Genomic DNA, 25,474 nt, shown 5'->3' with positions numbered 1-25,474 from the left:
GTGCTGCTTGAGGACAGAACAAAAAAATAGAAAAGCACAGATTAGGAAATAAACTATTCCAGTTTACCATTCAAAGTTGTTAGAAATATTTTAAGGCAGGAGAGAAGGTACAAAATAAATGAATGTGGCCATAATTGACCACTGCTTAAGCCAAAGCCATTCCATATGTCCCCTGTTCCTAGATTTTGAAAATAAGGTTTAAGCTCACTCGAGGGTTTCTCTGATCTTCAAAACAGAATATGAAAAGTGAGGGTAAATGATGGGATTCCAGCACAGGAGAAAAGTGCCTGTGGAAGGGCTGTGGCAAAAGCATGCTCAGCCTCTTTTGTTTCCATTTGTACAGAAAAGCTGCTCCATTTCTGTTGTTCATGCCTGGGTAAGACCAACCAGCATGAATAAAACAGATTCCGTTTTCAAGTTTCAATGAAATCTAGGGCAAGAGCCCTGTAATAGAAGTTAACAACAGAAAAACTTCAGTTATGTTCACATGGCATCAGAGAGTCTCAGAAGTGGTCAGAGTCCAGCATTTACACAGCACATTGATGGTAGACAAGTTATCTGTGCGGAGCACAAAGCTATGCATGACTTACCAGCCTTGATTTTAGTGAGTTACTCATATCCTGCTTGCAGTCAAATAAGAGTCTATATTTAAAAGCTGCTGGGTCCAACATTAATTGAACCGAGTGCCTAAGATACCAGCGACGTAGTAGAAGAGACGTAGAGGCTGTAGAAATCTATAGGAAAAAATAATTTCTTTGACAGATCAAAAAGAGGGGAGAAGCTGTGGGTGGAATTAATTCTGTAACCATTTATTTTCATAAAATGTTAATAGCTGGAAATAACATAGTTCAAGAATGGAAATATTCCATATAAAAGAACATTAAGGCTGTTCATACACACAGGAGTTTGCACAACAAATAAGAGGTGATGTAGCGTGCAATTACCAGATTTAGGGGTGTGGCAGTGACAAGCTGTTTTACCTTTGTTCAAATTAAAGCAACTCTGGTATAGAACCAAGAGGGACAATGAGGGATTGAGTGAAAAAGCTGAGCCACTCACTTCCCTGCAAGCTGTGATAAATGCATTTATTGCTAAGCTTGGGGCAACATTATGCTCTTACTTTTCCAAATGGACAAATTATACATCCTGTGAGTGAAGAGCAAGCCTCTCTTTATACTGCAGCTTTCTAGCACTCCAGTGAGTTCTGTCAACAGCAGCAGTCTATAATACATACATGTGCTAATGCAGGCTTTGTGTGCCCGTATTCCAGATGGTTGTATGTAAAAACCACATACGAATAGATAAGGAGGGAAGGATGTGTGCCCGCAATGATTTGTAATTACAGAGGAAAAGAACAGGTTTCAGGCAACATGACAATTCTGTACAGAAGTTCAATGAAAGGATCAGTTGTCTGGTTTCAGTAGAGTTCTCTGCTGGGACCGTCTCAAAACTACATTTTGGCTGCTTTTTTTCCTTGCTGGGGATTCTACTTTCCACTCCCGTGGCAGGGATGGGCTAAAAGAAGGAAGCAGAATGACCATTTATTTTCAAGCCCTTCACCAGTCTTTCCCACTCTGATTGCTTTTCAGACTGGTGTTCAACTTACGGTTTCTCTGGTGACGTCAAACAGATAACATCTCTTGGCTCATCCTCAGCCTCTTTCTCTTCTGCAAATAATACATATATTTTCATATTTTAAACAATGCCACAGATTTGATCATTTGGGGTTATTTTTTACCCCCTCAGGTTAGAATCACAGAGGTAACTTGCCTGGAGCTGAACTGGGTGTGAGCGTCACGCTGATGTAACTCACCGCAGCACCAAAAGTCAGGTCATTAATGGTCTCTGAAAGAACAAGTAGGTATTAGCAGTCAGCTTGTGACATAGCCAGAGGGCAAGGCATGCTGTAGGAGAAGACTTCAGTGTCACAAAGTATACCCAGTTAATTGTGAGCACATATACTTATCTCTTTCCCAGCCCAGCAGATCTCAGTGTTTCCTATCCAGCCTCAAAACTATGTGCTGAGTCTGGTGGGCCATCTGTGCACATCAGCTTCATCCTCCAGACGTACAGCCCTCCTTGTGTGTGGAGGAAATCAATGTAAATATGAGACCTCAGTCATGCATCTCCTTGTCCTTCCCAGGTGGGAGGGCCACCATCCTTTCCACTGAAGCTTTGCCATCTCACACAGCAACAGGTTAGATTCAGATCAGTTGCTTTGCCTGGTCAAGGCAGAACACGGGGCCCCTGAAGACTGACAAAGGACCTGAACAGCCGTTCCGTCAGGAACCGCCTGCGGCCAGACAAGAGGAATCACTTGACAAGCAAGCTAGGTAGGATTTAGCGTGCCTGAATAGGCCATAGTTGTCAGCTGTCTCTTTCCTGTCATTTACCTCAGGAGAGATGTCACAATATTCAGATTTTACTTTACTCAACGCTCTGTTTTATGCTCATGTTTCACAGAACCTTTCACAAGGAATTAAGGTAGAAAGTGCTTTATAGGACAGGAGTTGGAAACTGCTGAAAGGACTTCTCTCTACAGACTAACTGGGTTTGCTCTTTAATTACTTCCCTGTCCTGGAAGGAAATCAACTGAGTATTTTCAGAATGATATACCAAAGAAATAAAAACATTTTGATTGTCTATCAGGCTGCCAGACCCAGCGCCACCATGCAGATAGCTCAACACAAGCCAGCTGAAGTGATGATGCTGCTCTGTACAGTTTGTCTCCTCGCTGAAGGACACATGCTGCCTCAAAGCAAAGTAGGAATTCAGCCCTAGTACCACTGCAGATTAACAACGTTCTTCCTCCTTTTTCACCAGATGGTGCTTAGGAGAAACAGCCGTGCAAGCTTCCAGCTAGAGATATGGTGCTTAAAAGATTTCTGCTCTCTAAAAACATGCCCCCAATTTTTTTTTTTTTTTTTTTGCACAAAGATCATTGCTTGTTGCTCAGGCAGCAAAGAAAAACATTGAGGCAGACAAACCTAGCCAAAGAGCGGAGCATACAGGGGAGAGAAGGGTCAGATTTTCCAGTGGATGCACATCGCTGCTGCTGGTTTGCTCCTGCCTGCTCGTGGATGTCAGGTATTTGCAGACTGCTGCACAGCTGACTGCCTTTCAGCTGCGTGTCGCTTGCTCTGCAGCGTGTGTGCAGGTCAGGTGTTTGCACAGATACAGGCAGAGAGCAGTCAGGGAGCTCTGCTTCTGGAACATCCACCCCTCCCTGCAAATGTTCACAGCTGCCTAATGAGAGCTGACCTGTCACACTCACCTGCACTCCCAGCTTAACTGGAGCTCTCTCCAGTGCGTGAGGGTGTTCATCACACTCACAATTCGCACTACAGCGGAGATGCCCTTAGGGAATTCAGCAGCAAAATGACATGAAGGAAGGGAATCTACTGCTGGAACTCAGCTCCACGTGTGTTTACTATAACGACGCTGCAGAGTGCTGCGCGGCCATCAGAAAGCATTCCAATAAAACCCAACTTTTGGAGGTTAGGTTTTGTGAGATGGTAAAAAAAACATTCCTTTGGGTTAGACTTACGTTCTGGTGTGCTGATTGCGCGGCCCACCGCAGAAGCAGTTGCTCCGGTAGACTGTTGATTCAGGCTTTGAAAGGATCCTGGAAATAACAAGGAAATAATTAAGAAGAGAAATGTATTCACTCCGAGACCCCAAAGGTCTAACAATCAGGCTGTGCCAACTCCATCTAGTCCAACGCCAGATCCGTTTGCAGCGAGCTTCCTACCTTGCTTGCTGCCAGCTGTGCTTGATGGAAGTGATACAGCCGATAAACTTCCTCCAACACTCTTGCTGCGTTGCTTGCTTCTGGCTTCCATTGCTTTCCTGGCAGAGTTCAGGATGGCAAGTGTGCTCAAGGATGCTGGCCTACAGGGCCAAAAACACGACAGGAACAGTGAAGGGATTTCCTTCTACAAGCCTTTATGAAATGCATGTAACGAGGAGAGAGACCTGTCCCCTCCCAATCCCAGTGTAATGGAGAAGGTTATGCTGCAACACTGGTGACTTTCGTACCGCTAAGGAGTGGATAAGCAAAGCAATAGCTCTGCAGGATATCCTAACTGGTAATATAAACAGAAACCCATACCTGCAACTGCGTAACGGCTGTCTCAGAACATCAGCGTTAGGTGTAATAAACTCAGAAGGCGCAGAGGAATGACTTGATGCAGGCGGCAAGGACTGTCTCGCACTTACAGGAGACTGAGCATTATTATTATTGCAGCCATCAGCAGGCACAGCTCTCTCCAAAGGTGGAGGTTGCTACAGAAAACAGGAGAAAAGATCATATGTCTAACAATGGATACACATGTAGAAAAGCCTAAACACAAGACGCTTAGGCCTCCATGCTGTATGATTAAGAACTGCCCTTTGTGTGATGGATGTCAAGGGGTGCTAGGGAGAAAGAATTTATTGGCCAAAATTTTAACAGTAAGCGAATAGGAAGTTTTGATGGAATACGTCTGTCCTAGTTTAGAGGTCTATATATAGGTGCTCTTTTCAAGTCAGCAGAGAGAGAAAGGTACTTCCAGAGTAGAAGTCATCTCATCTTAAGGTAGGTATCTAAAATAGTTCAGGACAGTTGACCCAAGCACATACTTGTTTCTTGACATTGACTTCAAATTTGCATGACGAGAACAGATTTAAATTTCCACTCTGTGTACATCTAAGTCGGACAAAATGAACTCTTGCCATTTTGACCTGTTTATCATCTGTTCCCAGAGTGATACAACGTGTAACCACAGCCAGTGCTGCTTCTCTTTGGCTAACATGTGTTGTTAGTTGTTCTAAGCATATTAAAATGACTCTGAAACCAAAGCTTCTGTCAGCAAATGCAAAGAGGTACGAGAACATTACATAACCACTGTTATAAGTGCTGTAACAAGGTCCACAGACATACAGAGCCTGGCCATCGTGCACACTCAAACTTTAGCAGAGGAGACAGTACATGTACAGAGTTAATGGCACCAACCTCTGCCTGAGCTGCTGAGACCTGCTCTTGGTCTGACTCCTTCTCCCTGGCCAGCTGCTCTTCGTATTTCTTCATATCGTACTCCAGCTCGGCTGCCAGCTGCTTGTCCACAGCAAAGAAGTCTTTGATTTCATTTCGGTAATCTTGCATCATTTCCTGGAGCAATAAGGAATGTTTAAACTCTTTCAGAAATCTCTCCTAACTACTGATTCATGTCTCCATTCACATCACAGCTGCTTAAGTGCAAAAGGAAATACCAGTTGGTAGAGCAGAGGTGTTTTTAACAGACTAAGAGTTTCGATTCCGATTTGTACTTCAGAACATGAAAAATCTTTCCAGCATTCAAGCTTTCTGCCCACGTTCCACTGAGGAGGCTCACACGTAACACACTGTGAGATCCTTATCTAAAATCCCTCCACCTCCCACATTATTTAACACAGTGGCAGTGTCACAACATCATATGCCTTCCAAATTTCCTTCTAAGACGACTGTTTGTTCCATTACTGGTTGCACATCTAACACATTAACTCAAGAGAAGAAAAGAAAAACACAGGAAGAAAATCCTTCCCCTTACCCGTAGGTAGTTCATAAGGTCCCTAAGAGCTGGGATCCTCTTCTGCTCCATCAAAGACTTCAGTGATGTGATAATTGGGATGATATTTTCTACAAAGTTCTTCTTTTGAACCTTTGAACAAGGCATGAAGAGTTAGACGGTGCAATAAAGGAGAAGCCGCTCTGCGGTCAGATGAGGAGTTACCACTCCAGAGCAAGGGAATTACTGCAGTTGAGCCTGCTCTTATGCCGCACACACGTACACAGGCTTTTAACTTAAGTGAAGGCTTTTACAATACACCCCTATTTCAGTCAGGTCTCACATTGAAGGCAAATTGCCAAAAGGTTCACCAAAAACCATGGTTACGCTCAAATGTTTTACCAACAAGAGATGGGTGGAACAACTTGAGCCTAGCATAGCTTTGCTGACTTCAGAGGAAATGCATTTCCAACTGACCCCTCAAATACAAGCATCCTTCACGAATTTCACCTTAATATTTTGTTTTTACAACACACAGGGCTTCCACAGATCAGAGTGGGCTTACAGGCGTCCTGAAGAACAGCCCACAGGCACAGCGTGTCACTGGCATTGCTACATTACTTAGAGAAACTTGTGCCAAAATTATCCGTCACAGAAAGGTAAAATTCCTCCCGGTATGGTGGCCAGCCCTCTTCCCACACCAGATCAAGTGTCGTTCACCTGTGAGATGAGCTTTTTTTGCGCCGCCTGCATGACAGCATTGGCCATGGCCATTTCATCTTCATCAGGCTGAACGTCCTCATCGGGTTTCGATCTCATAGATGACAGCTTGATTTCTTTGCAGCTAAGGACGTCAAATGTATCTGAGAGCAGCTCACTGGCTTCCAGGTCCAACGGAAGGACCTTATCCACAAAGCATGCTGGAACCACAGGGAAGAAATCAGAGGGATTTTAGGGGAAGCAGCAGTGCCAGTAAAGACAGGAAGATAACCCATCTGGATTGAGAGCCTAGTGGCTTTATCTAGACACCAGTTCTTTGCCAGATTTTTAAAGACTGACGCTTACCTAGAATGCTGTGGCTGATCTTTGTTGTAATGCTGAACCTCTGCTCGTCTGTGAAGTGGTCTAGCAGGAACTTGTAGATACGCATCCTTTTTTCTTTGTTATCTTTTCCCTTCAGAGAGAAAAGATTCTTCGCCCTGTGGAAATGAGAGAGACATTTTACAAGAGCCGAGTGACATGATGCGAACTCACAGAAATAAGATGACTTTAAATCATCAAGGAATATTTGAATGTCACTTTCAAGACTCATAAACCCTTTGGGATACCACACGCTTCCAGAAATTATGTGCAGAATTCCTCCCAGGAGTGTCACGGGGAAGGCTGGACACTCTTAATTTTCTCTTTCCCCTAGCTATTTCCCCCTCACTGCGTACAGAATTATCAAGCACCACGAGCGCTTTGCTGCAACTAAAAGCTGCATGGCCAGACAACCCATCATTTAGCAATAAGGAGATATAAATGTGCTCAACTGACCGCACGCTCTGGGGGAACCTGTTGTACTTCTCGTGTTTCTCATAGCTATTGAAATGGAAGATGCACTCAATGAAGTGCTGGGAGAACATGACTGGATTCTTTTTTTTAGATGCACCAAGCAGAACTCTCCAAACCTGGAAAGGAGGAGAAGGAAGAACTTATCGTCTGACAGCTAAAAGCCCCTCCTAAAAAATGAGTCACCAAAAGTCCTGCAAGAGCTGCACGTCAATCCCAGACTTGAAGAACGTGGTTTTGTCTGGATGCAGTCACTGAATGCAGATGCAAAGAAAAAGGCTCCCAAAGAAATAGCACCGTGTTCCTTAGCTAAAGCTCTGGGAACATGACGTTGCAATGTCACCATCTACTGGAAAGATATTTTTGCTATTAAAAACTCACTAAAGAGAAAAGACAGTGTGACGATATGCTAGTAGGCAATGATAGCTTGATGGCCCTGGAAACACCAATCTGGAGATGGTCTGTTCCAGGCAGAAGCAAGCAGCAAGCTGTCCAAGCCTCCTCTGCATCCAGCATCCCTGCACAATCCACCATCCTGAGAGGAGCCTGCCCCACTCATTTCTCACATAACAGAGCAGCTTGAAACTTTGAAACATACGAAAATGTCATAAACTTAAAGCCAGTGTGCATAATTCTGCAAGAGGTTCACCACTCCTTTGCTACCATTGCAGACCCTAAAGCATGAACAATGGTATGAGTGAAGCGGTTAATGGGAGAATCATCCGCTCTCTCACTGAAATTTCTCTCTGCCTGCCGAAGGTGCAAGACTGAGACTGTTTTGACTACATCTCTGATCTCCAACTCCTTCATATTCGTTACAGATGAGTACTTTACCTGGCAATATCTGGATTTGAATCCACCAAGACACTGGCGAAACGGAAAAAGAGACCGTCTTTCCATTTCACAAACTCCTCCTGTAAGAAATCAGCAGACAAAAAATTATCAACCTGAATCTTAAAAAACCTAGTGTGACCCTTCAGACTGTAGTCAGGTCAGGGTCTGATGAGCCTAGCAGAACATCATCAGGCAAACGAGCAAGCTGGACTTCAGCTAGAGGTACACAAAATCAACCTCAAGATGACAATGTTTTGGAGGATGCTTTAAACAGCATACATGCCACAGCAGCAAGCATCGAGGTTTACCACAGGTATCAATAAAACAGTAAAAACATGAAAAATCTCTTCTCCCATCCCATGGCACACATGATTTTCAATACTGTTCTCAGTGCCAGATGCGCTCCAAAACTGCCTCAACTGGCTTCATACGAACCCTGGGAGGGTACACATTTACATCTTTAGAACAATAAGCAGAGACAGTAGGAGAAAAACGTGTTGTGATGCTTTTTATATTCATTCATATAGGAGTGAAATTGAAAGGAATTCAAAGAAATGAAGAGAAGACAAGAAAGAGGCAACCATTGACTAAAATTCATCTCATTATCCAGCTGTGTTAAGTGTCCTTGATGTGATTTCTGCCTAGCTAGCAAAAAAAAGCAGTAACAAAAGACACCGTTTGAAGTCTTCTCGATTAAGTGCAGATTAATCAAACTGCAAGCCATACACCCACAGGACAGGTTGCCAGCATTCAGCACAGCAGAGATACTTGAAGCGGGCTGTCAGATACACGCTTCGGACCTCAATTTACCTGCAGAAGGTTGGTAAGCAGGATCAGCGTCTGCTTACGGATGAAAGGATTTGGGTCCTTCAGACACAAAGAAATGTTGGGAATGTATCTGTCCACCATGGAGGTGTAGCGGATACAGAGATCACACATCACGATGATAACGTTATTGCGGACAGCCACATCATGGGACACCTCCAGTTCTCGAGCTAGAGCTGGAATGCATTTCTTTGCCAGATCCTCATGCTGTAAACACAGTTTACCTGTGAACCAGGGATGAGACTGTCAGTGCTGCAAATATATTCTTCTTCCTAACCACCACAGCCCAGCTTACTGCTTCCTTTGAGCCCAATATGAGCCAAGAAAGGAATCAGGAAATAAACAGAGGAATAAAAAAAAATACCCAACACATGCTGAAACTTGATGAGCAATCTGCACGATCTCTGAAAGAAATGATACTTCAAGGAGTTCTTCCAAACTCCTCTCAGACCTATAGTGTGGGTCTCTATGCCAGATTCCCTCCTTCACAGCAAACTATTTCTGTGTACAGGGTATTATTCAAAGCAGCTAAAAAGAACAGCCCCAGCTGTCACAGGCATAGCAGGGAGACACCCACCTCCAAGAGCATCACTAAACCAACTTTAAATAAAACAGCCTGCATTCTAACATTACTTCTCCCTAACTGTTTCTAAGCTCTATACAAAAGTCTTAAGTTTCCCAAAGCAGTTAAGGAAAGAATGCTACTATCTATCTGCAAGAGAAGAGACTTGTTCCTAACCACAGAGGTGCTACGAAACCAGAACTTTCACTTAGTGCTCTCCATAATACTGGAGAGGTAGATTTGACCAGGCTTCTATCAGAAAGAAGCTCTTCATTCGTGCCGAGGACAACAATTCTGCTCTAAACTGCACGAAAAGCACCAAGTTTTCTTCATCCTCTGTTGAGCACCTTACTACATATGAGATGATTCTTCAGCCAGACAGCAACCAGCTCTGAGTGCAAGGACAGCGCACTTCTGAAGGACGTTGCTAATTATTAATCACTATTAATACATGAACCACCTGCAGAAGCAGTCACATAGACGGCAGTTATTTTTATGGCCTGTGCAACTTGTTAACATGGATATTGGTACTGCTAAAGGCTGTGAGCTGAGGCAATGCAAACATTGAGCACTGTGGCTACCCCTTACAGCCAACACAGCTTTCGAGCAGAACTTTAACCAGCAAGGGTGGGAACTGGATACACAAAGGCACACTTTGCTGCAGGATGGCACTCACCTAGAGTAATGAAGGCGTGAGCTCTGACCACTGGAGGCATGGCTGATCCTCGGAATTGGGACAGTGGCTGAGAAGCTGGAATTTCCTCACCATCTGGACAACTAGACACTAGGAAGCAACAGGTCAGGAATGAAAACATGCTTTTCCAGTAAACAGTGTTGTCTGTAAATGTAAAATTAAAAGCTGTACGGAGAGCCTCACATTGGTCCTCGTTGACAGCAGCAGCCAGGATGGACTGAATGAGAAGAAAGATGCGTTTCTCCACTTTGGCTGGACACAGCTGTGCAGCCTCACCCAAGATGAAGAGGTGTCTCACCTGCAGAGAAAAAGCAACGCTGCAGTCAAAAGGCAATGGCTGAGCTGCAAATGAAGTCAGCAGGAGCCAGTATGGTACTTCTCCAAAAACAACTCAGAATTCCCTCAGTCCCTTCAAGAAGGCTGTGGGTAAAGAACAGAAGGTGGAGCTTTGAAACAGAAGTGGTGTGTTCTACACACATCTCCTAGTGATACTGAAACACTCCCCAAAGCATTCTACGTGTTTCACAGACTTATTTCCCAAAGAGTTCATCTAAGAAGCATGAGCAGAAAAGCAAAGAAAAAAACACGTCATTTTATTGAAACTACATGGAGTATCATATCCTCAAAGCAATTGCTGATGTACAAAACTGTTGTATGCTCCCAGGCCCATCAATACAGGATTTCATTATGAGCTTATACGCAAGGCATGCACATCAATATTTTCATACATAACACAATTATTGGTGTGAACTTTAAGGAACACCAACTTCAAGTACACCTACATCCTTCCACCAGTCTGTGAAGAGGAGCCAAACTTACCAAGAGATCTTCTTGCAGCTGCTCTATTCCGTCCTCTTTGAGGACTATATTCGAAATATAGCTTTCACAGGTGGATACTAAATCTCCACACACCTGGTTGAGCAACTCCTGTTCCATAATTAAAGAAAAAATTAATTCAGCACTTCATTAATTAAACAAAATGTAGCTGTAATATCTGTCCACACATGAATCCCTAATCTGAAAGTCCTTATATGCTCTTAATAATCTAGGTTGTACTGAAATCAATCAGACAGTGCCTTGGAGCTTTAAAATTCTTCCTGCATATCAAAGAATGTGTGCAAGTGTCAAAACACCTTGGAAAATCTGGCTTTGAATGATCCACAGGCCTAAGTTACCTTCATTACAGAAATCAAACAGATTTAAACAAAAAGGATTTAGGCAACTGTTCCATGTATGTTCCAATGTACAGGAACATCTGCATTTGGTTGTAAGCCAGCAATCTGCGATGACTACTCCCACCAGAGAAGAATTTCTGACTGTCAATTTAAAAAAAAACAGAAATCATTGATCCACCCAGACTTCTGAAGTACAGAGTGTGCAGTTTTGCATACTATTTACTAAACCTTATTGGGATGCTCCTTATAAAATAGCTGTCATCTGTCATTTCCTACAAGTCCGTCCTTAGCTACAGGATGTTCTCCGGCACAACTGCAGGAAAGCAAGTAAGAGAGCTGAGCAGAACAGACTCAGGTTGCTGGAGTCCGATCCTCTTTGTTCAGTGAGCTAATCAACCTACAGACTGGAGACAGAAGCTGCCTTCAAGAGACAGACCTAAGTGCGAAACAAGCTATTTTAAAAGCTGTATTTTAAGTCCCACCTGTGCCTCCTCCGGCACATGTGCATACACATAGCAGAGCTTCTGCAGAGCTTCTACAGCTGGGCTAATCACCTCCAGGGGACACAGGGACTCCCTCAGCCAGCACTTGATATTATCTGAAAACAAGATCACACACATAACAAGAGCGTTTTCCAAGCTTATCAACTGCTTATGGAGAAGAAATAACTGTTAAGATGGAAGGTGTGAACAGTTTCTCAGGGCTACTCACCAATCAGCCCCTCGCAGGTGCTTTTAGGAAGGTGCTTTGCAATGTGACCGATGACACACAGGATGTGTCCTGTAGTATCAGTGCTCATATTCTGCTGTCTGGAAAACAGTAGAGCAGAAAAACTAAACATTAATGCTAAGGAACAGCAGCAAATCACTGCAGAAAAATCCTTTCACCTGGGATATGTGTTAAGGCAGACCTGTCAAACCAAATGAAAACTCAAAAAGCTTAAGGTAAGTGTTGGCTACTGCAGAAATCTACGAGCCACTGCTTGTCTTCTAGCTGCAGAACCACTCGCCTGAATAAACAACTGTGCCTAAGCAGCTAAACAGCACTCTGCCCGGGGAAGGACTGCAAGTGCTGTCTTGCTTTGTCCCTCCTCTTCACCCCCATCTCTGTCCTGCAGAACGAAGGCTGGTGTTCAAAGCACACAGGTACCTGCTGACGCTGTCCCAGCATTCAATGATTTTGGAATAATCCAGCTTGGGTGATGAACCTGCCACCTTAGCGAGCAACATCCAAGCTGGTACAGCATGCTCCGTTTCCATGTGAGACATGACATTGTTGATGAAAGTGGAGGTGAACTTATTCTGTCTGGACCATATATTAAAAGCTTTGTTCAAGTAACGGCTACAAGAAAAAAAAAAAGTAAATTAAAGGAGGAGTAAACAAAAAACTCAGACACCGGCAGTAAAACCCAACATCCCTGTCCAGGATACACGAGGCAACACAAAGCTGCTATCGCTTGGCATTCCCACTATTCAGAATACGTCTCGATTTCTACTACATATTTTACTAGCAATATTTCCAGTCTTGGAGTTCCTAATCCTGACGCACTACCGACCTGGCACACAAGCGTGGCTGTAGTGCTGTGTGTCAGTCAGAGAGAACGTCTAACTGATACCATGACGCATCAAGAAAATATAATTTCAGCCATCTGTAACAAAGACTTTCTAGTAGCTTTTATTTAGTACTGATAATGGGACAGGATACAGAGATGTTAAGGCACTATAACTTGCTCATTTTTCTATTTAACTCTAGTTACCTACTTCACATTGAAAGAGTTCTGAGATTTATCAAGCTGCAAGGTACTCTCAGGTCATGAAAAACAAGGTGCCATGAATCTGTAGCCTAGGTTATAAAACAGCCCCAATTAGAAGATCGACAGCTTCACAGATTGGCAAGGAAGCACAACCAGCATCTCATTTTCTATTTCTGAGCTATTATGCCCTGTTGACTAATAAACATACAGCTGTCTTGAATCAATGTTGTGTCCTTGTCATACTGTGTGTCACCCCATTTCTTCTGCTTCTTCCCACAGCATTCTGCAAAAGGCAGAATAATTCTATTCGTCATAAGACAAGTAACATATTGTACATCAGAATTAATAAAAGGCGATGTTCTTTCTTTATATATCCTCTTAGTTCTGTCACCAGAACACCTCCATTTCACTTAAATATTCATGCTGCTATCAACACTTCTAGAACGGCATGCAACACTGCTGTGTATGAGCACTTGAGTTCAGGGAGAGAGCCCAGGTAACAAGAAGAATAAGTGAAAATATTTAACACAAAGGAAAACCACACTCTTCTCGCCAGCTGGTCCAGGCTCCACAGCTCCTCTGTCCCAAGAACTGGCAGCGCAACACCAGCCCCTCCCAACATGATAGTTCCCATCTCTGGCAGTAATATGCACTTACACTGGCTGTTTCAAACATGGCATTTAAATAGCTTGGAAAAAAAAAAATCCAATAAATTTAGTTTCTTGTCCTTGCACAATAGACAGCATGTCCATTTAAACAATCCGTAAACGACGATACCTAATGGTCTGTGGCCACACAGTGAATGAGAGCACTGAGACTGTCAGCTCATGCTCTTATCTCAGTCCTCCAGTCAATAGGCAATTTCCTTCTGTAAAGGAAAAGTTGCGTATTCTAACAGAATTAAAAACTAAAAAAAGTTTGGATTTTGTCCCTGAATGCTATCATAGTGAAGGCAATCAAAACATCCGACACATCGGACAAAGGGCTGTTACAGAAAAGCCATCAGAGCCAGCAATGAAGGGAAAAACACACTTACTTCAGCTCCCGGCTTTCTGAAGTCAAGAGGGTAAGGAGGTCCCACGCTAGAGCCTGCTGTCCATCTTCACTCCTGAATTTATTATAATGTTTTATATGTTGCAGCAAGAGCTGATCAAGGCAATCCAAGGCCTTTTCTTGGACAGAAGTTTCAGTGTCCATCACAACAGGCACCACTCCATTTAACCAAGCCTTCTGCACTAGAGCGTTATCTGGCTGAGACTGAGAGAAACACATGTGGTGTTAGAAACATTAAAAATCATTATGGGATCCTCTATGCCTGGGTAAGATCAGCGAAGGCCTAGAAACCTCCAGATTCAGCTATTAACTTTGAAAATGAATTTTAATAAACCCTGGCTCAAGTGGCACTGCAACGTGGCAGCACATGGGACAAGGGAACTTGAATCTCCCTGACACCAGACTCGATCATATCCATGATAAGCTACCTGATGCTTCTGCTAAAGTACTGTAATACTTTGTTTTGAAACCCTATAAATAATTGTAACAGTACTGCAATAAAGCTGTACAGCAGATGATTTAACACTAAAAAAAAAAAGAGCTTTGCTTAATATAAACCCTGTGCTCCAAGTGTAAGTTACTAAGCCTTTGTGAATAAATAGAAAAGGAGGAAAAATATTGCAGTGCTATCATCTACACATTACATCTTAGTAAAATGATTCAGGTTTTTTCTTTTTAACTTGAGAAGGCCAGCAACATAAACATTTTTTCCATGACACATAAATCAACAGCCAGGAAAATAAATGTTTCCAACAGTTGGCAGCATCCTACATAAATCACAACTATGCATAAGATGAGTCATGACTTCCAAGTCAAAAGGCAATAAAAAAAATTAAAAACACAGTCATACAGTGAAATTCGCTGAATGAACAACTGACATGTACCAGATTTGTCTGTTTCCTCCTCCTTTTAACCCACAGATAGCTCATCTCAGGGCTGTATAAAAATTATGATATTATTTTCTCACCACAAGCAGATCTGTTATAGACTGCAAAGCTTGCTTCCGCACAGAAACAGCAGGGTCCCGGCAGCGATCCCGGAGGGTGGACAAATCTTCTGCAGTGCAAGGGATCACTTTGTGCTTCAGGATGTTCATAAAAACCTGGAAGCCAAATACCAGCATAACTTAGTTGGGAATACAGGCCACGCACATTGGGTAGCAAATAAAAAATACCATCTACCCCCTACCAACTTTAACTAGAGATTAATTTATCTCACCAAGAGCGAAACATCACATTAACAATTTATGAGTACTGGGTGCAAGTGGAGATGTAGAATGAAACAGAAACCATCTTTTCAGTCGTGCTGTTTTTATAACAGCATTTGGATAGAGCAAATGTCACAATTTCCCCTTGAAAATAATGTCTCTTGGATGAACCATGTCTTTTACCTAGTAATAAGGAAGAGGGGATTTTTTTTTTTAAAATTCAAAAAGCATCGAAGCAAAATAACTGTAAAGCCTTAACTTGAGAAGCTCAAATCAGTGTATGAACCGAGGGGGAAGAGTTGGGCTGAAGAGGACTAACAGAGGAAGGCAGTTAACAGCAGACGCGTATTTTTTAAAATGACAAAATTTTCATCAAAGCATCTCTCTTTAAAAGCTAATGACTTCATTACAAAAATTGAGCAACAAGCAAGGCAATGAATACCTCAGAAGGAGGCTGCATATAACCTCATCTCTTTGTTAACAAGGTCAAAACAAACTAAGCAGCTAATAAGCTTCAGTTTATAAGGAAGTCGCTTAATTGAATTGCCTATTGACATTTGAAGAGAGCTCTCTTTCTAAATGACAGAATAAGAGAATGCCACCAAGAGTACTAGAAAAATTTTCCATCATCATGCCTGCATTATTTACTTATCAGGAACTAGCGAGCAAGATCTTTTGAAGGCCTGTAGGCACTCTGCAGGAATAGCTGGAAGCTACAGGTGTACATGCAGTCTGCTCCAGCACTGTGGTCTAATTATTTATTTTAATGGCATCCTGGGTAATTACTGAGAACAGGGAAGCATGCAAAAACCACCCTACCTGGAGAGCAGATTTCCTCACATTGGTTTTCTCATCCCCGGTTCTCTGTCTCAGCATGGCCATGACTTCCTTTCCTATGCAAAACCGTGATAAAAAGAAATTACCCACACCACCATTTAGCAGCACGAACACACTGAGCACTGCGGAGCAGCGAGGAGGAATGCAGCTCTCAGCTCAACTCAGCAACAATTTGTTGCCTGAGACTTTCAGAGGGCAAGAGAGGAGGACTGAACAAAGCACAACATTCCCATTTATTTCTGCACATTCTCAGGAAAAATACATCACCGAGATTATAGCTTATTAAGTGTCAGACAACAGAATACACAGAGCCACAATTACCTTTTGAATCATTCAGATGGACTACTGACAGGCTGGCAATGCTGATTTCAAGCATTTTACCGTTGCTTTCTATGTATTGCTGTTTGTTAGATTTCTTACAGCACTAAATAAAATTTCCCAAATATATATTTTTATATTAATACATACAAGAATATTATTATATATAAAGATTTCCCAAATATGGAAATGTTACTTAGATTCATGTGGAGATCCACTCTGTTGCCATTCAGAAATAGGATTAGTCACAGGGAGCTTATCAAAAGTAGTTTGAAAATACATTTTTACTAAAGGAAGCAAAGGGACTTTGATCTGCGCTTTCTTAATGGGCAGCTAACCGCAATTGTATCTTCCTCCTGATAACAGCTTGACTGCAAAAGCACAGAACCTTTTTACTGCAAGATTTTCCCATTAATACAGTCCAGCTCTTGTGAAGGTGATCAAATCTGCTAAAATAATCACACTTTGCCAATTGACATTGATTTTACTCACAGTGGCATAGAAAAGAGGAAAAAAAAAAAACCAAAACCAAACCACCAACCAAAAAACCTGAGTTCTAAGCGGCTGGGAACTCTCAAGGGAAGACAATGCTTGTACACCGTTGGGCAGTGGCAACTCTGCAGGGAATACTTCACCCTGCAGATTATCCATACCCTTCTTATCTTTGCCCTTGTGTGTTTAGCACATTCTGACTATCCTCTGTTATGATTTATTTCTCTTCTAAAATATAAGCTGTTTGGTCTCAATAGAAGTGCAAAATTAGCAAAGGCATAAGGCAAAGCCAAGCCTGTGCCAGCCAGCTTTGCTAATGCACCTTGACTGACTCAGAGCCCCCTATTTCAGCTATCCTCTTGAGCTCCAGACAGTCCTTTTTCATCCAATCCTTTTCTTAATTTGTTTTGCCAAGTGCCGAGTCTATGCTCAGCTGGGTATCAGATACAAAACCAGGCATCCTCTGCCACAAGGAGCCTGCAACGAAACAGGGAATGCACAATACCTTAAGTGGCCTAGAGGACATTTCTAGCCGAGAGAGCAGATTAACGGAATTTATCAGCGAAACGTTTTCAAAGCAAGCTTTCAATGGAAAAGATTGGAGCCTGGCTCATGGAGATAGGGAGAGAGATCCCATGTGAAGAGCAGCATGAGACGCGTAACAAAGACACAAATGCAGGATGTGAACCAAGCGGCGAATTGAATTGTCAGCAGTTCACGAGAGGTGAGAGCAAGAACTGAGAGCAAAGATATGGGGGAGGCGTAAAGGTTAGGAAGAAAAGCTTTTACACCGAAGAGGAAAAGAAAGGAAGAGATTCAAAGAAGGAACATAGTGGCCACAAAAGCCAACTTACATGCTGATTTCATGCTATCAACAAATTAGAGCTAGCTGCTTGCCACTCTGCATCAGTCCATTTAACCTCACTCTTTGCTTCCAACTCCAGCCCGTACCTGATGTGGCAGAGCAGTGAATTCTTCCCTCCATAACAGTGCTAGGCAAAGGGGCTGTGTCTTATGTAGCAAAAATATATTAGTTCTTTGTGCACTGGAGCAAGAGATTTAATTACCCTTAAATTTATGGAGTTACAAGTATTATATCCCACATCAATTACCATCCTTTTTGGAAAGAATAAATTACCTGCTTTTCACTAAGCGTTGCCACCACATTACTACAAATGAACATCAGTATTTCAAGATTAAATGTATTTTTCAGACTTGAGTGGAAATAGTATTTCACTATGGCTGGCAATTCCACCCCCTTCATCAGCCGTAAGTGTTCTTTAACAGCTCTACAGAAAGCTCTCTCCACTTTCTTTGAAAAATGGACAATGAATACACTTCAGAAAGTCTAATTTCAATTAAGGTTTTGAAAAGTTATCTGAAAAGGCCAGTGTAATTTTAACATACCATCAAGCGCAGCAGTATTGCTGCTGTCTGTCAACTCAATAGTTTTCAAAGTCGGTAGGGTCTTCTGTTGCTCACTGGACATAGCTGAAAGAAAAGTTAAAAGTTTAAGAATAAAGAAAGGCGTATGTTCACCTAGCAAGATGGCTCACTGTTTAAACAGAGAGCTTCATGCACTCCCTAGGTTTTACAGATACGCGTATTTTTAGAAAACGGCACGCCAAGAAAAGCCAGAGACTGACTGTAAGAGAATGACTCTATACCTTCTGCATCGGCTATCAAACTCGCAGTGTTTGTGTTTGCTTCCAACGCTGTATGGTCAGAGGCTGCCAAAAAGAAATTAAAAAAGAAATTAAATGAAGTGTTTTAATTCTGGATATACTGTCATTCCAATTTTTTTCTGGCAAGTAATCTAACCGTAGGATGCTATGTGCATACTTCTGAATTGTGCCATCTGGCCTTTACCGCACCTGAGGGAGTTCAGAATGCCACTCACGAGCAAAACAACTTAGCAGAAGCAAAAGGCACCTCAAGATTTAATCAACTGTCAGGCAGAATGAACTTTTTTTTTTTCCAATGAGCAATTTCAGTTGTCTGTAAATATCCTTCAAAGATACCTCATGGAGGAATCTATTTAGAACCAATATACGAGAATAAATCCCTTCCAAATATAAAGGCTTCGTGAGTAACAAGACTCATCTATTACTTCTCATTATGACACAATACACAATGACACTATGTGCAGATTTTTAAGTTCCTGGCAACTAGTTCTCCTATCTCCCAGTAACTATTCCCCAGAATGTTCAAGAAATATTTTCACTATCTAATTTATCCATAATACTTACAGCTTTGCAATAAGTCCTGGATAGCAGCAGCTTTCATTTCGAGACAGTGGGCAAAGCTGCTCAAAGCTTTGCTACGGACCACGGACGCTTTGTCCGAACACCGGCCAAACACCATGACCTGTACTAAAAACTTATGCGTGGCAAATTTCTGATGATCAGGGGACAAGGAGCTGTCCAGGTTCCTCTCTGGCACATCCAACAAAGCTAACGCCACATCAAGAGCAAACACTCTGTAGGCAACCTGTCGGGAAGAAAAAGCACACATGGTGCTCTGTTAATGTAAGCAAAGGCACAGGCATCCCCTACTCGCTACAGCAATACCAACAACGCCATTCAGTACTGATTGAACCCTCCATCTTCAAAACACCTCTGTATCTGAGCCCTGGAACATCAAGGAGATGTACTTACTTTAGCGTTGTGTGAGTATTTACAAAGCCAAGCGATGAATTCAGCAAACTCTCTACAAGGGAATTTATCCAGCAAATTCACCAGGGCCTGTGCAGCATACGTGCGATAATCAGCCTTATCGGGGACCTGAAAAACAAGGGCAATTGCACGGTTTGGCATTTTGATGCTCTGCTCTAGAAGCCAGAATGGTTTTTCAGGGCTTAAGATAAATATTTTCTATTTAATGAGGTGACACGGTCACATTCAGCAATGACTGGGAGAACAACCACAGCTTCCTTGCTCACACCTTCAGCACTCACTCGCAGTCACACAGCAAAATTCCTCATGGCAAAGGCAGAGCTTAGGTTAAATCCAGAGGCAGTATTTCTATATGGCAGCCTTCAGACTGTTAGCTATGCAAAGAACTCTCATAATCCTTATTTTCCTCTACCAAAAGAGCAGTAAAAGCAACTGCAAAAGGGTTACCAGTAGGATACAATCAACTGTGAATGAGGGGGGAAGCATGACCCTCAGGATTCTCCGAGGGTGTGCCACTATTTTTAAGACCTCTGAAAGCTCTGATAAAGACCAAAACAAAACATAATCAGGCTGTCAAGAAATCTGCAAGTGACGAAAATCTTTTCATTCCTTTGTAAAAAAGGATTTCCTAACTATCACAGATACCGCAATGTATCCACACCTAATTTCTTCAGCTTGAGATGCAACAAATCTTAGCATACCTTGGTACAGATATGTTGCAGTAATATTCGAAGAACAGGAAAAGCAACCTCTTTCAGCTCATCTACTAAAGAACTGCAGAGAAAAAAAAGCAAGCAGATTTCAATAAGGCTGGTTTTATAACAGTGCAAAACTCAAGTCAAGGACATTCCCTTTGGAATGTATTTCCAAAGCCAGGAGAAGTGCGCGTTCCGCAATCACAAGCGCTAGTGCAACACGACATGGTCAGAGAGCAGACTTTCTACATTTACCTGGCTTGGCAGGCAGAAAACATTTCTTTCAGTACTTTTCTTCAAGCAGAAGGACAATATGAAAAGCTTCTTTATTCTCAGCCTACTTACTATATGCTGTTTGGGGGTCTCTGCACAAACTACACTTTCCAACAACATGGATCCCCGCACAGGGGGAATAACATAGGCAAAAATGTATCTTGAAGCAGAAGAAAGCAAAGAAACATGGAGAAATGAGCTCTGTGTTAATCTTTCATTTCCTTTACAATACTTTGTACTAAACCACAAGACCTGAAAAGCTGACACAGAGCAAAATACAGAAGACAGGTCCCTTCCACTCGCTGCCACTTCTCTGTCAAGCAGCACCTTCTTTCCCTTCCGCTAGCAAGTTCAGTAAATTCCCAATACAGACATTCTAATTAAACCTCATTTGCACAAACAACTTCAAAGTCAGTGCCAGCTTGTCTCATCCCTTTATCAACTAAACAGTAAAGCAAAGGCATGCCAGAAGGAAGAGCAGAAGAACAGACCTACCCAGCAAGGGTAGTGCCAGAGCTGTGTACTTCACCTGATGAATTTTATAGCCTGACTCCTGGCACTCATCACAGCCGATGTGATTGCAAGGACTGCGTGTCTGGAACCCACACCACCTTCCACCATCAGAATGACGTGGAGGAGTTGATGGAAGACACAACAAAGAATCTGCAAAGAAAATGTTATTTTCAGGTTCATTTCAGTAGCAACTGGAGAGGATGGATAAGCAATCTGACCAGGTTTGTAAAATAATTCTGAACCAAACCAACTTAGATACAAATAATAGCACCTGTCAAAATATGTCTGCTAGCAGATCCATTCATTAATACAATATCTTTCCTAGCTGTGATGTTCTCATACAAGTCCAGTAAGGTCTAAGAAGGGCTTCCTGACAATATCAACAGATCCCCTCCAAAGCATTGAGCTTCAATTCACCAGACATTCAAAATTTAAGGAAATTCATTGGTTGATGCACGTAAGACATGTTAAAGGAAATGCATGTTTTTACTGCCACGTGCACTTGAACTTTTGGAGCTTCCTCCCTGCCACACTTCTGTGAGCTCAGCATCGTGCCTCATTATCCTGACATGCACTGAGTGGTCAAACAGGAGAGGCAGGGAAGATGAGGCAGGTCTGAGAAGGGGAGCTGCTCCATCTCCCCTGATACCAAAAAATTCAACAATTCTGAAAAGCTTGTGCTGCACTGAGACACCAGGGAGGCTGAAACACACGGGTCCGAGGCTGCTGAAGCTTGGCAGACACTCCCAGTATACATCAGGTTAGCACACACTAAGCTCCAGGCTTCCCTGACTATACAGCCACTAATTCCCTGGCTTGCTAGCTCACAACTAGTTCAGGTGGGCTTCCAGAGACCCGCAAACACTGCAGCACGGTCACACCCAAAGCTCCAATGCCCCATCCGCAGGAGCAGCACACAGATACGTGGAAGACGACGCAGCGCGCTTGCCAATTGAACAAAATAAACATGTAAAGCTGCAGACATGTTTCTGGTAGAACTGGATGTTCCATGATGTCAGAATATCCTCTGAAGGAGAATCAGCCCTGCTTACCATCCTCTCTGCACATACCACTTCCCCATCATGCTTCACTGCTGCAACCCAATGCCACAGCACGCTACGGAGCGGTGCTGGAGCTCCACCTAGCAGGAAACAAGAAAATTCCAGGCACATGCAGTAACCTGTAATTCTCCTTTAAGGTGTTCAGAGATCTAATGCCACTGTAGCTATCCTCTATTGTTGACTGGTTTGCCACAAGAGTCACTAGAGCCCAGAATTCAATGATCATGAAATGCATCATCACACAAGTCAAAGTAAGGAAGTAAAAATGTAAATAACTTGTACCTTGTCGTCCGTACCATGTAAGGGGGAACACAGTAACCGCAGTCCATGATAGGCCAGCTCAGGAACGTACCTGGCTTTGTCAACATCCCTAAGCAAAAGAAGGCAAAGAGATGTCTTGATCTCTCATCAGAGAAACACTTACTACAACTATTACAACTCGAGGTGCTCACTGACTGGAGGACATTCAATATTCACTAAATGTTGGTTACTGTTAGCTAGGTGGAACATGTTCTAATTCTCTTTAGTGAAAGAAATTGCCTTCATTTTCGTCTAAACAGGATAAAAACAACAAAAGCATTGAGATCTTTACTTGTTCAAAGAACTGTATAATCATTAAGAAATTATTTGCTCACATTGCTGCTGAAAACTCCAACTCGTGTACCGCTGGCTCCAAGGTCGTCAGTTGAACCAAGACCTGCAAGGAAGCACAGCCAGCTTAGTTCATTCACACAAGAGGAGGATGTGCAGGTCTGCCTGGGTGCTTGGGGTCAGACCACAGGCTCAACACCACGTGCCTTCTCTCCAGGTACGGAGAGGGTTAAGCACCGCAGAACAAAACACGAACTGCTGGCACCCTGCTTCAAGATTTACACCGAGGACAACCTAACCAGGGGAGCAGATCATGAAAGGCAGGGCCATCACTTCCCTGGTTACAGACTGTTCTGAATCCACCAAAAGCTTCTGTTAGGAGACATAAGGTTCCTTGAGTTGCATCTTATTACCTGCAGGCAGTTCTGCACACATTGAGGTCTCTCTTTTAGGGAGAACTTAGGTAGAAGTCTCAAGAAGTTTTTCAACAGAAGGAAGATTGAGTTGCGAACTTGAAGAAGATCGTCTGTCGAAAAGTAAACATTTTCACAGTCCTCTTCGTCCTCCTCCTCTTCCACTGCCTCTTCCATCTATATGGGTAGGAAAGAGAACAAGCACCATCCTGTCCCACAGCCCTGGCCGATCTCTTTTGCACATTTCAGAGCTCCAGAGAGTCCTCAGGCGAGGTCCTACATGATTTCACATACAAAATTCTAAATCTTTTCTTTGAGATTAATTAACACAGGTAACAGTGCCAAAAAACCCCGAAAAAACAACAACAGACAGAAAGAGGAAAGTTGGATACAAAAACAAGGCGCCAAGACAGCCTATTCTCATTTTGAAGGAGAAAGTCCATCAGAACTGAAGACAATTATCTAACTTCTAATCAGACACTTAGAGATTCATCTCAAGTAATTCCCATTGTGCCTACAACCTTCTTCCCTTGCTTGTCATGACCCTGCAGCACCGATGTTCCCTCAAGATTTGTGATGCGTAATCCTCAGTTCCATTAAAAAAAAAATATTCATATAAATGTTAGAACAAGCAGCTGAGTACAGCTAACCAAAGCATTTAGCCCTTAATTTCTCATCACTAAGTTGGCAAGGAAACTCAAATGTCATTTGCAAGCTGGTCACATACTAAATTGAAGGTCTCTTGAAGAAGCTGATACAAATTAGTTTCTCCCTCTGCTACTGAGCTTTCTAACAATATGCCACAGACAAATAAGCTGTTTTTTTTCTGTTAGTCAGCAGCCAGGAAACCACAGCTAATGTTGAATCATCAGACCTCTGAAATTCCTAATAATAGGTAGAGGATTGAGAGCAGAGCTGAACTGCTATTCAGGTTAAGAATTAAAAAAGGGGTGAACAAGAGGAAGAGTATCACACTGACCTACAAGTGAAATAACTTTCCAACATTTTGCTTATTAATAGAAATGTCTATCTGAAGAGATTACACAAGCCTCTTACATTGCCACTTCTGCAGGGTTTTCCTTTCTTTCTATTTCTTCTTGCATTGGTCTGAGAGCTTTGAGTGTGCATCTTCTTTCTTTTCCTCATCAGCTCTGGTTCTTGAGGCCAGCATTTTGTCAGGGTGCGAAGGCATTTATCAAACATCACTTGATGGAACAGCTGGTTAGCTATGCTGCCTGCCCAGAAAAGACAACATCAGTCATCTTCCAGACAACATACAGAGAGAGCAACAAATCATCTGGCCACCTCTACTTTTGCTGTGACAGCCAAATGGATGGCCAGGACAAAGGCACTGTCCTGGGAGCTTAAGAGAGTTCAGGAGGAGGAAAAATAATTACTTGAACAAAGCCAAACTGCATCAGGATGACATGCCATCAGCAAGGACATTTTCCAGCAGGATCACCAGCTGATCGACCTCTTCTAGCTGGTAACATGCTGCACAACAACGACCAAAAAAACTTCAGAGTAAGTATTAGCCTTGAATACCAAAGGATGCTGCTGTGAATCAACCTCCTGAAAAACTCAACTCAACAAATACTTTTCTTTTCCCAAATGAACCTGTCCAAAAGCACTGCACAGTGAAATCCTCTCTAGTTGTAGAGCAGGAACAGGAATAAGCTTGTGCATTCCCTGGGTATTACTGTCACACCAGAGGAACGTGCGTGATTTCAGCTCTGTGTACCGTTCAGACTCCTCTGCTGACCTTGCCACACAACTACTAAGACGCACAGCGATGCGGACCCAGACTGAGACCATGAAGACACTTGATAACAGGAGACCAGGCTGCTGCCAGACTGCCTTCAGCATTCAGCACCACAGCTGAGGTGGATCCCCAAGGATTTCATGGGGATCAAATGAGCAGTTCAAAAGCCATCACTTGTTCCACCTGGAACTCTTATAAATCAGAGAAAGCTGGTCTTGCCTTAACCATGTTTTCTTCAACACCCAAGAGGCACATCCCTTGGCTCACCTGGGATTTCCAGCAGTAAGAAGTACAGCCCAGCCGCGTGAAGAGCGTAAACCCTCTGCTGTGCGTTCGCTCCTTTATGCTGGCCCGCTTCGAAAAAGTGGTGCACCCCAGCCACGAGCGCGTGATGAGACAAGTTGTCTTCAGCAAACAAGGTCCAGATATTCTGAGCCAAAACACACAAGTGAGAGGAAGAAATCTTGTAATAAAATCTTGAAATACCCGCAGAGCTACAAGTAGCTACTATTCCCATTTAGAGCTGCCACTGCAACCAAACCCCTGCATATATTTTAAAAATATGTTTTAATAATTATAATATACTATATACATCCACTAGATATATTTTATATCATATTTTTTAAGCTTGGGAATAGCTTTGCTCGGAAGCATATATTAGAAGT

General features: G+C 42.8%; 1 protein-coding gene across 1 annotated transcript; it reads right to left on the bottom strand.

Moving 5' to 3' along the window:
- Positions 1-1,403: 1,403 nt before the first annotated feature.
- On the bottom strand, positions 1,404-25,239 carry NCAPD3 (non-SMC condensin II complex, subunit D3; the record flags this gene model as incomplete). The annotated part of the gene is given in 36 exon segments (XM_010075113.1): positions 1,404-1,515; positions 1,607-1,667; positions 1,771-1,845; positions 3,548-3,625; positions 3,752-3,891; positions 4,112-4,284; positions 4,994-5,149; positions 5,568-5,678; positions 6,246-6,445; positions 6,591-6,724; positions 7,062-7,167; positions 7,170-7,195; positions 7,911-7,990; positions 8,721-8,959; positions 9,974-10,081; positions 10,175-10,289; positions 10,811-10,918; positions 11,649-11,764; positions 11,878-11,975; positions 12,316-12,507; positions 13,956-14,176; positions 14,940-15,074; positions 15,999-16,072; positions 18,234-18,317; positions 18,494-18,556; positions 18,957-18,965; positions 19,076-19,316; positions 19,484-19,609; positions 20,203-20,275; positions 20,999-21,132; positions 22,326-22,413; positions 22,679-22,740; positions 23,048-23,224; positions 23,527-23,540; positions 24,112-24,282; positions 25,077-25,239. Coding segments are annotated over 36 exon segments (4,263 nt in total), but the record flags the coding sequence as incomplete, so codon positions are not given.
- Positions 25,240-25,474: the final 235 nt, after the last annotated feature.

The sequence above is a fragment of the Pterocles gutturalis genome, unplaced genomic scaffold, assembly GCF_000699245.1.
Source record: "Pterocles gutturalis isolate BGI_N339 unplaced genomic scaffold, ASM69924v1 scaffold8462, whole genome shotgun sequence".
Lineage (NCBI taxonomy): Eukaryota > Metazoa > Chordata > Aves > Pterocliformes > Pteroclidae > Pterocles > Pterocles gutturalis.
The sequence above is the reverse complement of the archived record's forward strand: the minus strand, read 5'-3'. Positions and strand labels throughout refer to the sequence as shown.